Below are 14,714 nucleotides of genomic sequence, written 5' to 3' on the forward strand. Positions count from 1 at the left end.
GAGATTTGGGGAACAATGTTATGCCTACACAGTCAACAATTCAGATGAAATGCACAAATTCACTGAAAAAACACGATTTGCCAAAACTGCCCAAGAGACATAGAAATCATAAATAGATCTGAATCTTAAGAAAATCAAATCTGAAATTAAAAACCCACAGAAATGGCCAAAGTTAAAAGGACTAAAAATGTTAACTCTTATAAATATTCAGGGCAACCAGAAGTGACACACATTGTTGGTGGGAGTTTAAATTCATATGATCATTTTGGAAAACTGGCAGGATCTACTGAAGTTATTTACACACACGCTTACTCCATGATCCACTAGTTCTACTTCTTATTAGATAGACAAGAGAAACTAATGCATATCTACCAAAAGGCAAGTACAGAAATATTCATCAGGTTTTTCTCTTGACAGTCAGAAACTGGAAGCAGTCCAATTGTCCATTAGCAATATAATGAATACACTGAGATACGGTCATATAGTGGAATCCTACATGACAGTGAAAATGAAAAATCTACTGCTACATGTTAACAACATGAATGAATCTCACAGACTTAATTTTGAATGAAAAACAGCAAGACATAAAACTGTATGTATAGTATGATTCCATCTATCTGAAGTTTATATACTTCATTCCACCTATATGAAATATCATACACAAAATTAAAGTATGATAATAGAGCTCAGAATAGTATTTACCTTCGGGGATGTCAACTAGAAGGGGCTATGAAGAGGCTTTTAAGATGCTAGAAATGTTCTGTATCTTGTTTTGGAAGGTGGTTATATGGGTGTATATATATGTGAGAATTCATTAATCCATTCGTTTAATATTTATGTTATTTACATAGTGTAGCAGTTCCTTAAAAAGAAAATAAAATATAGTTTGGAAAGAAAGCAACAAAATAGATAATACCTTGAGACTGACAGAAGAGCTATGGAAATTAGGCTGGAAAGATATCATTAAGGTTAGCCCTCAACCCAAGGAGAAAGAAAGGTTCAACAGAACACAGGTGTTTAGAATAAATATAAAAATAAATCCATTTTATTTTCTTTTACCTTAGATAACCCTCAAACAAAAATGAACAGCCTAATTAAATTAGGTACTTAGTGTATAATCTTACATGTAATGTCTGACTCATAGTAAACATTTTAAAATATGTTATTAGTACTACCAATATTACTGCTGTTGCTACTATTACTAGTATTATTTTGTAGTTACTAAAGTGATTATTATTAGTGATTGGGTCTGAACCAGAAACTCTTACACCACTATAAGTCTCTTCTCGCTTTTCACTTCCACATCTCATCATTCTCAATCCATTCTTCTCATTGTCTCTGTTTCCCCACAAAAGAGCACCTCAGTACGGGGTGTGTGAAATTGACATAGATTTATCTTCCAAACCAGGTTGTGGGCCCATGAGATGAGAAAAGGGACGGGAGGACCTGAGGCTCATGCTCCCTCAGATAGAGAATTCACAGACAGCCAGAAAGGAGGCGGAACAAGAGATGTCATTCCATGTGCCATCCGACAGAAGCGTCACACAGTGCTCCCCAGGAGAAACATTGTTAGGCTCGCTGTCATTCCAGTTTTGGTAGGTCACCCTCCTTCCTGTCAGATCCACAAACTGGCCTTCAGTCTCCTGATCTGTGATGCCCAGGAAGGCCTCTGCAGTGACTAAATTCTTGAGGGCTCTGTTTTCTTCAGCATTCATAGGGGTGGCCACACGGCCCTGGAACTGTGCACATAGAGTCTTCACTTCATTAAAAGGCATCTTTTTACCATTGGTAAAAAATACCTTCTTTCCAACTCTTTTGCCCAGAGAGAAGATTAGCCCTAAAATGGGAAAATATAGGTGACATGGTTTGTCTCTAAGTCCAGCCCAAGATATTTTTCTGGATGAAAATTTCTATAGTACAGATGCCACATAAAATATGGTATGTCCAGTTTATCTAGGGTGAAACAGATCACCAGCCCAGGTTGGATGCATGAGACAAGTGCTCGGGCCTGGTGCACTGGGAAGATCCAGAGGAATCGGGTGGAGAGGGAGGTGGGGAGGGGATCAGGATGGGGAATACATGTAAATCTATGGCTGATTCATGTCAATGTATGACAAAAACCACTACAATATTGTAAAGTAATTAGCCTCCAACTAATAAAAATAAATAAAAAAAAATAAAATTTTAGTATAAAGATCTCATATGCAGTTTTTAGGACATACATACACCAAAAAAAAAAAAAAATGCTGTTGTTTACCTGAAATTCAGATTTAACTCAGTAACCATTTTTTTTGGTTAAATCTAGCAGCCCTAATCTGAACAGACAGACTGGAACAAAGGCCTTTGTCTCTTTGGACCATATTCTAGAATACACATAATTCGGAATTCTAAGTTTTACCCCAATCTTAACATAAATAAATGTAAATTTCTTAGAATATTTGTCTCAGGGCAAGTAACAGCTCAAGTCCCATTGCCAGTTCTCAGCACCAGCATAACAAAGGGAGAGGTGTAGGTCCCATTTTCAGTGACCTGTATGTACACCGTACACTGTAATATAAAGAAGCAGAATCTCGGTCTCTGGTATTAGCATGCATGGATGCTCATTTGGTCAGTCATGTCTGACTTTGAGGCCCCATGGATTGCAACCTGACGGGCTCCTCTGTCCATGGAATTTTCCAGGCAAGAATACCCAAGTGGGTTGCCATTTCCTACTCCAGGGGATCTTCCCAACCCAGGGATCAAAGCTGTGTCTCCTACATCTCCTGCATTGGCGGGTGGAATGTTTACCACTGAGCCACCTAGGTAGCCCTCTCTGGTATCAGACTGACTTCAGTTTATAAGTTGCTGTGCTACTCATTAGTTCTATGCTTTGGAACAAATTATGTACTTTTTCTTTGCCTTCATTTCTACGAAAAGTTGTGAGGGTTTCATGAAATCAGAATATGAATAGACACCTATCCAGGTACTAGAAAATTAAATATATTCAATAAATGTTGTCTTTCACTTTACCAAACCTCAAGCTGCCTGAAAAGAGAGAAGGCTTACAGTTTTTGATCTGGTTCAATTCAGATCGTAGAGTTGCTCTTTCTGAAGTAGCCAGGCTAATATAGTCATCTAGAAAATTAAATGAAAGAGTGTTGTTAAGAAGTTGTCTTAGAACTATAAGGGGGTAGGGTACCTTTTAAAACAAAAAAAAATTAAAATTAAAAGTTTGTTTTATATTGATATTTGCTCTTTAAAAAAAATGAAAAATATCAAGAAGCAAAAAGAAGGAAAATTGTCTTTATTTCCATCTAACCAAAAACATGACTCTTCATCTGTTGAATGTATGTAAAGACACTTTATAGACACATACATTCCCACACACACATGCACATACATACACCCCTTGTTGATCTGTTAATAGCATTACAGCTCTCCACATGCCAAGCTAGTCACTAATTGTTTTATTTCTCCAAACAAATAGCTCTATCATGGACAAAACTGTGGAATAAACTAATTGAAGAATTATTATGAGCTGGTGAATATAGACTATAAAGTCTACAGAGTTTCATCTTTGGGGATGTTTTGTTTTTGTTCATTTTGTTGTTTGTTTTTCCCTGAGTTTGCCCTATTAATCAGTAAACTAGGATTTCTGTGAGTTGTCCATTATCCATGGGGGAGGGCATGAGACAAGCTATGTGTAGCAGATGGCAAAAATGACCTCAATATGATACAGTTTTTCTTAGGAAATGGAGTCTATTTCCCACTCCTTGAATCTGAGCTGGCCTTGTGACTTGTGTTGATCAATACAATGTGACGGAAGCAATAATGTCTGTATCCTAAGCCTTAAGGAGGCCTTAAACCTTCCGCTCTTCCTTTTCTTGTGAATCCTGTAATCACCTCTATGTGATTAAGGCCAGATGAGTCAACTGGAGGATGAGAGACCCGTGGCTCAGTCACCTTCATCACTCCAGCTGTGTTTTGTTTCTCATGAAGTAAGAGATAATTGACATACTGTGTATCTACCACTCTTGTGAAAATAGGCATAATAAGCCCAACACATATATTCTCCCTTTTGGGCCAACCAGTTTCAGCTGAAGGATACCAGGGCTCAGATCCTCCAGCAGGAATCTGGCAAGGGTTTGGCTCTGAATGGTTTGTGACTCTGTATTCAGGAATTGGTAGGAATCCCTGAGGCTCTAAGTAACCTAGAGAAGCTGGAGGCTGCTTAATCAGGAAGCAGAGTTGGGCATCTCCCCGGGAAGCAGCAGAAGGGGCATGTCCCACATGATACTCGAGCCCACAGACCCCAGGGGACTTCAGTCTGGACCTTGCTAAAATAAACTCCTTACCCATATTTTCTCCAGGGTCTCCTTTTTGGCCTATTGGTCCTGGCATCCCAGGGATCCCTGGTGTTCCTTGAGGCCCCATCTTTCCAGGAGGGCCCTGCAAGCCTCTGAGTCCTTGACCTGTTGGAAGAAAAAGGAAACATGACTCAATATTTGTATTCTTCCTCTATTTCTCCAAAAAACATGATGCCCAATCCCTTCCCAGGGGAAAGGAGATACTGAGCTAGGACTAACTTTTCTGAGCTGCTGTTTGTAAGGACCATAGAATAAAAGCCTCCTATTGTCCCATGGGATGGTCTGCCTTGAGGGTCAACTCCTTGAGCCGGCAGGACCACCACGTGTCAGCAGTTGCTGTGTGAGAGTCTGGGATGCCAGAGTCAGAGCCGTATCTCTGTTTCAAATGATAATATGTAGTTGAGAATAATACAAGTGGCATGAATACATTGCCCTCCTCCCAATCCAGGCCTTTTCCTTTGGGAGATAAAGAGTTGCAGAGAAAGAACAGCCCAAACTGTACCTGGTTCTCCCTTCTCTCCCTTGGCACCATCACGCCCATCTTTGCCTGGGAAGCCATTGATGCCTGGAGGACCACAGGCAATCACAGGGCAGGTCTTCTGGATATTCTCATAGTTCTCTGTTTCTGTGTCTGCACAAGATGCTGTCACCACAATCAAGAGAAGAAAAGGAAGTGATGTAAACAGCGACATGGTCCTCACCTTGGTGTAAGAAAAGTCAAGAAAGATTATCTCATCTTGTTCTGTTTATCTACACATATATAGTGAACCTATAACCTATACTGGGCAGATGTGACGTAGAGATGGATAATCCATTCCTGGCCTCCAAACTGGGAATTTGGAAATGTATTAATAAATCCTTCAATGACACTGGTTAATTAACACTTCAACAAAGGTAGACATAAATAATTGCATTATTGAGAGAAAGGAGTCATCAGTGCCTGTCCTCTGGTGTTACTGCAGAAATCTCTGATTATGCTCTCTGTGTCCTTTACAGGAGCAAATAGGCATACTCATGGCCAGAGACTCATGCCTGCTGGCTTAGGGAGTAATCATGAATGGAGACCTAGCTTGCTCTTCCACTTCTGCCACTTGGGCCCAAAGGCCACCTGCATCCCATCCTTATATCTGGACAGTCCTTTGCCCTCAGTGCCAGATAACCAACATCTACTCAGTGGCAGGCACTGAGCTGCGAGCTAATGATCCAGAGAGGAAGAGTCACTACTAGTTACTAACCCAGCTGCAATTAACTTGAGTTTCCTTTCTCTTGATGTTTATTTCTCACTGCAAGAAAGACTTGCCAGGGGGAGAATTTTCTCTGGAAATTTCTCATTCTCTTAGCCCAGGCAGGATGCTAGATCCCTCTCTATTTCCTGACAGGTATTCTGTGTGTCCTATATGTCAAGATCACTGGCAATATTCCTTGATTACCCTTCTCATTTTTCAATTCTAACATTTCATCTGATCTTCAAAGTTCTTTTCTAGATGTCCCTCCCCCAGGAAACCTCAGCAGCCCAGGATCCAGGGTCTAGTCCCTCTTGGTTCTCTTTGAAAACAAAGGTACAATTTCATTTGCAAATGTTCAGGTGAATCCAGCAAAGTCCCAGATGCTGCAGCATAAGCAGAGAAAGAGATATTCCAGCATGGCTTCTACTTGCCCTCCCTCCACCTCTCCCCACTCCAGAAAGTCTCTTCTAGGCCTCCAAGATCAAGTCGACGCCCTAACTGTATGACCCAGGACCCCAGATCCATTTACCAAAGTACTCACCAGGGCCACTGCAGATCAGGGATATAGTCACAAGGAAAATGGCCCTCCAGCAGGGTGCCGGCAGATACCTTAGGGTTAGGGAGGAGGCTGGGCTTGGTAATACAAGGTCTAATCGGCCTGGTGGACAGGGACAACACGGGCCTGCCTGGCCTTCAACCCCAGATTAATAAATAATTCTTCTTAGGAGGATTTCCCAGGGGCTTCTGGTACAGTGCTGGGTGGCAGTTTTCTTTGATATTGCACAATTCCCACTTCAAATTGTCAGCATTTTGACAGTTCTCATTTCTGGGCTAACATGAGTTGGTTCACATGGTTAATTGTGTCAAGATTCATGTCTTCAACAGAGAAACATAAAGATACCTATGAATGCACTCATGCTTGTGCATACTAACCATACACACACACATGCAGATGTGCAGACACTCATCCATGAGGGCGCAGCAAGCACCCTGCTGCCTTTGACACTCTAAGACCACTCCTGCCTCAGGCTCTGGACTTGGTCTTCATCCAGCCTGAATGTCCTTTCTGTCGTGTCACTGGCTGGCTCTTTCTCTTCTATTGAAATGTTCCTGCCTCAGAGAAACCTGTGTTGACTGCTTTAAGTGGTCCCATTCTCTATACTCTTAACTTTATTTTCTTTAATATTTCTTATATTCCATGATGTTATATTCTATCCACTTACTTTACTTTTCTAGCTTTTATTATGGTAAGTGTGAACAACATAAAATTTTACCATTTTGACCACTACTAGGTGTACAATTTGGCAGCGTTAAGTACATCCACATTGTTGTGCAACCTTCACCACTACACATCTCCAGAACCTTTTCATTATCCCAAACTGAAACTCTGTACCTATTAAATAGTAATTCCCTATTTTCAACCCAAGGTCAGCCCTAACCCTCAGTAACTGCTATTTTATTTTTGTCTCTATGAGCTTGACTACTCTAGGTGTCTTATATAAGCGGAATCATACAGGATTTATCTTTTTGTGACTGACTTATTTCACTTAGCTTAATGCCTTCAAGGTTCATCCATGTTATGACATGTATCAGAATTTCCTTTCTAAGTCTAAAAAATAATTATGTGTAAATAACACATTTTGGAAACTTCATTTTTAATAGCAAATAAAAAAAGACCCTGGAAACTACCCAGTTATCCTTCAACAAGCAAATGGATAAGTAAACCATGGAAAAATCACAGGAAAAAAGAAACAATTAATACAATAACTTGGATGAATTTCAAGGACATTGTGTTAAGTAAAATCAATATAAGCTTGGAAGCTTACAGACTGTATTATTCTTTTCATATAATATACTTGAAATGGCAAAATTAAATAAGGGATACCATATCAGCAGTTGGCAGGGAATAGGGCTTCAGGGAGAATATAAAGATGCCGAACAAGGAAGTTTCATTGTGGGTGATAGAATAGTTCTATGTCTTAACTGTGATGATTAGACAAACCTATCACTGCAATAGCATTTCATAGAACTAAACACCAAGAAAAAGGGAATTCAGGTAAATAATGGTTAAATGCAAGTAAAATCCATATTGTATTGTTTTGATGTCAGCTTGCAGGTTTTGATACTTGTACTCTGATAATTTAGATCCTACCATTGGTGAACAATGGAGGAAGAGTACCTGAGACTTTTCATTATGATTTCTTCAACTTGTCTGTGAGACTAAAATGATTACACATGAAAAAGTTTCCAGAGGGAGTCTTAAGGAAGTTGTGGGTGATCTAAAGACTATCCTTGCTTCATTCAGTGCTTTGTCCAAACTTCAAAATGGGAATAGTCTGTGCAATGGTTTGAAAGTGTGAAAAAGTAGGCCAGGTTCCCAAGGATAATACTATTTAGTCTGATTGGTCTTATAGTGTGAGAGCCAACCGGTGAGAGATAAGGCATAAGTCGATTGATGATATGACTTACAAACTGTGTAAGACTTTGGACCTCCAACCAAAGGTTGTTAGAGAAATTCCAGTAGGAGAGGAAGGATCACAGTTGAATTTTTAAAATCTTGTTTTGACTAAAATGTGGAGAATGATTGGATGGCATGAAACTGGAAAAAAGATGACCTGCAAGGAGGTACTTTGCTGTTGTTGTTTAGTTGCCTAATCGTGTCCAACTTCTTGCGACCCCATGAACTGCAGCATGCCAGGCCTCCCTGCCCGTCCCTCATCATCCCCCAGAGTTTGCCCAAGTTCATGTTCATTGCATCGGTGATGCCATTCTTACTGCCATCTAAATGACAGATGATGGTGGCCAGAATCAGGGTAAAAGAAATTAGATCAAGAAAGTAGATACATTTGAGAAACATCCATAATGTATAATTGACAGAGCTTAGGAATTGGTTGAGTGTGAAATAGTGAGCAGAAAAAGAAATTTGTTTGGGCACACAAGTTTCTGACTTGAATGTCTGAGTGCCATTCTACTGACTGAAGGAGATATAATGGATACTTTGTAAGTGGATGGCTTGAATTATCTGCCAGTGGTCAAGGATAGAGCAATAACTGTGAAGCAACATCTATTCAATTCTGGACATTTCTAATAGAGCTGTCATAAAATGTGCTTTAGCTTAGGGTGGTGAAGGAACCCATCATGAGTTTCAAATAGAGGTTGCACAGCCATGTGGTGAGGGTGTGGTAGAGGCTTCCAAACACCACAAGAAATATGGATGAGACTCCTCACCCCCACCACCAGATCCTTCCAACTAGCCTGTCCTTGGCTTATGGAAGGTCTCATTTCCTTACTTCCTGCAGACCCATTCCATAGAATGGCTCCAGGGTGGTAAAGAGCCAGATGCCTGATGCAAAGGGCAGAGACTAAGAGATCCAGGGCTTAAAAAGTCTGCTGGCAACTTGTTCATCTGTCTCCCTATTCTTCAGCATCTAGACTTTCCCCTTGTTCCTACTCCAAAGCAGCAGGAGGTTGAATGAGGTAGAGGACTCCAGGTCAGACTGGAGGTGCTGGCTTTGATCACTGTATTTGTTTGCATTGAACACTTAGTCCAGAGGTCACGAAGCTTCCTGGAACTGAGCTGGGAAGGGGTAGACATCTGGGTGGTCAATATGAAAGTTGAGCCACTGTTCCGGCTACAGCTGTGAGTCTCATCTCATTTCCATAGTCTCCAGGAGGGCTTTCCCATCAGGAGATGCCCTCTCCACCTCCTTCAGTCCCGATTATTCAGTCTGCACTTTGCTTCATAGATAAGGTCACTGTATACATTAGGCCTTCACAGCACTGCCTCTACTCTGGCACCTCCACCAGACAGTGATGCTGCCTCTTTGATCTCTAGAAGGACTTCCTGCCCTTCTACACACCTATCCCTAGTGGGATGGAATCCCAGCTCTGCCACTTCCTGGCTATGTGACCTTGGCCAAGTTCCATCTCCTTCAGATCCTGTTTCTTCATCTGTGAAGCAGGACAACACTGCCATGCCGGTGCCATGGTATGCTGTCTTCTGATCCACACTCAGAAGGCATGACGTGCAGCTCATCACACCAGTCTGCCAAAGACAAGGCCTTCACTGCCTTCAGAATGGTGGCACAATAGTCTTCTTACTGTGGGAAGCAGTATTCTTGGGCAACCCCATCTGAAAACAGTATAGTATGAGATTTGGAAGCAGAAAATTTGGTTTGGGCTCATGATTGTGAGTTTAAGTCAGACCATATATTCTTTCTGAGCCTCGGATTTTGGCCAGGGGCACGGTTGCAGCGGGCATGGAGCATGCTCACCCATGATTTTAGGAGACATGCCTGAGGGAGGGGCATGAGCAGGACAAATTAGGGTAGTGTTGTAGGCAAAATCGCCTGAGGTCCAGAATTCCCTCAGAGAGGGCTACAGGATCAGGGAGCCCTCTCTACGTGATCACGCTGGGCTTGTGCTCACTGACTCATGGAGGGACTGCCTGCTGGGGCCTTGGCAGGGGCAGAGATCCCAGGATATTCTCAAGTCAAGCTGTGTCTGGAAAAAGAGGGTCCCTTTTTCTTTCAGCTTCTCTCTAGTGCCCGCTATTGTGAAAAGCTGTTAGTGCTCACTTTATTTTTTTTAAATTTTATTGGATTATAGTTGATTTACAATATTATGTTAATTTCACATGTACAGCAAAGTGATTCAATTATATATATATATATACACACACACACATATATATTCATTCTTTTTCAGATTCTTTTCTCATATAAGTTATCACAGAATATTGAATAGCATTCTCTGTGCTATGCAGTAGGTCCATATTAGTTATCTACCTTATATATAGTAGTGTGTATATGTTAATCCCAAGTTCCTTATCTGTCCCTTCTGCCCACCCATATTTTCCCTTTGGTAACCATAAGCTTGTTTTCAATATCTGCAAGTCTGTTTCTGTTTCTTAATTAAGTTCATTTCTGTCATTTTTAAATATCAGATTCTACACATAAGTGATATCCTATGATATTTGTCTTTGACTTACTTCACTTAGTATGATAATCTCTAGGTCCATCCATATTGCTGCAAATGGCATGGCTTCATTCTTTTATGGCTGAGCAATGTCCTATTGCATACATGTACCACAGCTTCTTTATCCATTCAATCTCTGTTCATGGACATTTACGTTCCTTCCATGTCTTGGTTCTTGTAAATAGTGCTGCAGTGAACATTGGGGTGCATATATATTTTCTAATTATGATATTCTTTGGATATATACCCAGGAGTGGGATTGCTAGATCATATGGTAGTTCTATTTTTAGTTTTTTAGTGGTTGTACCAATGTACATTTGTGATCATGCTCACTTTAAAAGAGAAATGCTTAAAGGAATTTTGTGGCTTTTCACAGAGGATGTGTGGAAGAGTAAATCTGTTGCCAGGAGTTCTTTGGTAACTGGCTCAACAAGTATATCTGCATGCCCATGTTGGTACACAGGGAGTCCATGAATGCCCCAAGTGGACCCTTCATCAGCATAAGTAGCATCAGGGATTCCTCTAGGTAAGCCTCATGAGAAAGCTGAGAGCCCTGGAGTGAAGAGGAGGGGTGGGCCTGGCTGCTTCTGGGCTCTGAGGCTGTGTATCTCTGTGCAGTCACATAGAGAAGCCCATGCGAGGACACAGCAAACAGGCAACATGGCATCTATAGCCTTGTAAAACCTGTCTGAAACAATCTCTGCTGTCAGCTTTATCTTGGCTTCTAGTATCCAGAACTAGGAGAAAGTAAGTCTATGTTGTTTAAGCCACCCATTCAGTGATACCTTATTATGGCAGCCCAAGCAGACTAATAACCCTCTTAGGTGAGAGGAACCTAGACAGCATATTAAAAAGCAGAAACATAACTTTGTCAACAAAGGTCCATTTAGTCAAGGCTATGGTTTTTCCAGTGGTCATGTATGGATGTGAGCGTTGGACCATAAAGAAAGCTGAGCGCTGAAGAATTGAAGCTTTTGAACTGTGGTGTTGGAGAAGACTCTTGAGAGTCCCTTGGACTGCAAGGAGATCCAATCAGTCCATCCTAAAGGAGATCAGTCCTGAGTGTTCATTGGAAGGACTGATGTTGAAACTGAAACTACAATACTTTGGCCACCTCATGTGAAGAGCTGACTCATTTGGGAAGACCCTGATTCTGGGAAAGATTGAGGGCAGGAGGAGAGGGGACGACAGAGGGTGAGATGGTTGGATGGTATCACCGACTCAATGGACATGAGTTTGGGTAAACTCTGGGAGTTGGTGATGGACAGGGAGGCCTGGCGTGCTGTGGTCCATGGGGTTGCAAAGAGTCAGACGTTACTGAGAGACCGAACTGAACTGAACTGAACTGAGGTCAGAGGAACCCAACCAGTCTGCATGATCATTTCTCTTGAATGGGAGCCTGGGGATGCAGCTGAGACTGTCCTGGATAGGAAGGTCCATAAGGAGGAGAGTTGCTGTGCAGTAGAACGGGAGAGAGAGAGGAGTAAGAAAGACATTTTCTGCTAGAAGGGCCAAGGAAAAGCTAGTTCCAGCCAGGGACGGCTGAACTAGATACCAGCTGCCCCTCCTGCTCGTTCCTTCCAGTGCCTAGTCACCAGCCTGTAAGCCAGGAGGGAGGGCAAGGAAGGGGGCACACACACATGTGATTCTACTCCATTCTGACCTGAGCATTGTGACTTAGGCAAGTCCTATCACACTGTAAGTCTCAGTCCTCAAGCTGTTAAATGGGCATAAGAAAAATACTTAAAACTAGAAATATGCTGAGGGATGAACAGAGCGTTGTATTCATATGAGGCCCCTAGTCCTTAAGAAAACAACTTCTCTGACAGAAAGAGGACCAGGAATGAGAGCTTCCTGCAGTAGTTAGGGGAACAGACTCACGGGAAACCTCAAGTAACCAGGACTGACACCCGGCCCTCTGGTTGACTCCCCTGTTTAAAGAAAGATTCAGGATGGTGGGCAGGAGGATTCTGTCCTTCCAACTGCTTTGTGTGGCTCCCAAGAAGTCACACAAACTTCCAAGAAGTCCTCTGACAGTTTCCCAGAGGATCATCCTCCACAAAGCGAGGTCCCAAAGAGAAATTGCAGGTTAGTCCTGCCATCTAGTGGCCTAACTCAGAATTGCAGGGGGCCAAAGGCTACACTGAGTCATCACGCATCCCCGTACTTGACTCATTCTGTACATTACTTCCTCGAGACTGCTGTGTGTCAGGCCCTGGGGTGAGAACTGAGAGACTTAAAAGAGCATAACTGCCCTATTCCGGATACTATGTGATATTTTTAAGTAGGGGGTTTTGTTGTTATACCCTTTCTGAGAACCAAAGGCCTCATCTCTTGTCTGTCTTCTATTTATTACACATGACTTCTCTGTTACCAGTATCAATAAATATGTATCATATATAATATATGTAGGTAAAATTCGTCTTCTCAAGATTCCTCTTTTCTGTAAATTTAGAAATACACATTAAAAGTAAGCAAGGACTTTTGACATTTGCCCCCTCAGAGTTTTAAGTTATTTTCTAATATAACTTATATTATCCAACTTCCCAGATTTCTGGTATAGTGCTTTGAATTTACAAAGTTACAAAAATTCACAGACAAAAAAGGCAGGAGTTTGTGAAGCTGTATATATGGGGAGTTGTTGAGTATAGCAACAGTATCCTAGAGGTATTTTGATGGGACTATTAAAAAAATAAAAATTACATATATATTCACAATGATCTTCAGTTTTGTAGCATTACATTAAGATTTAAGAATCACATAAAAAAGAAAACAAAGTTAAACATTCCTTACCCTATAACCCACAGTTCAGTCTAGTGTTTTCCTTGAAGTCTCCCTACCAGTGTTTTTTCTTATCTCTCTCTTTAACCCAGACTTCAAAAAGTCATGTCAGTTTTTCTTTTGCAGCATCTCGCATATGCTTTCCCAGTTTTATTTCCACAGCCATAAGCACTGTCACCTCAACCCTGGATGTTCAAAGTAATCCAAGACCTCTGCTTGTTATCCCTCACTCCTTATTGCTATCTATTCTACTGCTGGATGAATCTTCTTAATATATGACTTTAACGGCATCATTACTCTATTATAAAGTAATGTAAACTAAAAATACACTTGTTCTCAAGATCTTCCACAATCTACTCTGAATTAACTTTCCTCCCATACTGGTTGTGACTCCACACTGAAAACGTTCATTCTGGCAGGACAGCCCATTTAGACTTCCATGTACTGAGCATTGGATGTTTTTATTTCTCCAGGATCTAGTCCCTCCTGCTTCTAGTAGATGAAATTCTCTTTTCCCTGATCAATCTTCTCCATGGACTGCTTCCCCTTTACTCCATGAGAAGTGGAATGATATTTATATTCAGCATATATATTGTAGCTTTTAGATCACCATGATTGTTTCAATGACAGGTGATTCATTTAGGAAAAGTTGATGAATCACTCTTAAGATTTGCTCCATGGACTCAGGAAAAGAGTATAAGGGAAGGATAGGCTTGGGATTGATAATAGCTATCCCTTCTGCTGCTTATAAAAAAACCTATTTGAGAATGAAGTCAATGTGTCAAAAAATTAAGAGCCTGGAGACTGGGAGAGAGTTCTGATTGTGTACCCATGCCTTGACGCCCTGTAAACAAAAATTGCATTTGCCTTTGACACTTTGGAACTTACAGTCTGGAATGATTGAGAGGTATATTAGGAGATGTTTCAGTTGTGTGTATTTACTTGTGTGAACTATAATTTCATTTTTACTTCTCTCAATTTAAATTGTCTCTAACTTATAACTTGGTGAACCTACAACCTCCAAACTCACAATGGATACTCATAGTGGTACCTCTATGTACATCATCCCCTTGCCTAGGATATATTCATCCTTTCACTCATCTTTCAAAACTGATTTACTATCTACTCTTAGAAGAGAGCAGTTTTCAGAGTAGTTTGTCAGTTTGTAAATTTATAGGTGAAAAAATAAGCTTATATCAATAATTTTCTAGGTTTGTTCCAAGACCTAGCATTACTTTAACATTTAAAATCTTTCTGGTCAAAGTTGTGGTTTTGCTATTTTTGATTTTACAAATAAAAAGTCAAAATCTATCTAGAGCCTAACAATAGAAAGGTTAAGAATATAGATTTTAAATCTAAGATAACTTTAATAAGTTACTCAAGA

The 14,714-nt window shown here is 40.9% G+C and overlaps 1 protein-coding gene across 1 annotated transcript; it reads right to left on the reverse strand.

The window, feature by feature from the left end:
* Positions 1-1,029: 1,029 nt before the first annotated feature.
* Positions 1,030-6,268, reverse strand: MBL2 (mannose binding lectin 2). Its single transcript, XM_043476642.1, has 5 exons — positions 6,114-6,268; positions 4,849-5,047; positions 4,335-4,451; positions 3,046-3,114; positions 1,030-1,837 (listed from the first exon to the last, which is right to left on the reverse strand). Exons 2-5 carry the CDS (start codon positions 5,036-5,038, stop codon positions 1,464-1,466), a joined length of 750 nt encoding a protein of 249 aa, XP_043332577.1. The 5' UTR covers positions 5,039-5,047; positions 6,114-6,268; the 3' UTR covers positions 1,030-1,463.
* Positions 6,269-14,714: the final 8,446 nt, after the last annotated feature.

This window comes from Cervus canadensis, chromosome 8 (assembly GCF_019320065.1).
Source record: "Cervus canadensis isolate Bull #8, Minnesota chromosome 8, ASM1932006v1, whole genome shotgun sequence".
Classification (NCBI taxonomy): Eukaryota; Metazoa; Chordata; class Mammalia; order Artiodactyla; family Cervidae; genus Cervus; species Cervus canadensis.

Bases quoted from the DNA above. Each gene is read 5' to 3' on its own strand.
- MBL2 (XM_043476642.1), bottom strand. From the start codon at position 5,038: ATGTCGCTGTTTACATCACTTCCTTTTCTTCTCTTGATTGTGGTGACA. The intron at 3,115-4,334 runs GTAAGGAGTTTA...TTAATTTTCTAG, and splicing joins AGACCCTGGAGAAAATATGG to ATGACTATATTAGCCTGGCT. The intron at 1,838-3,045 runs GTAAGCCTTCTC...TTCCCATTTTAG, and splicing joins ATTGAACCAGATCAAAAACT to GGCTAATCTTCTCTCTGGGC.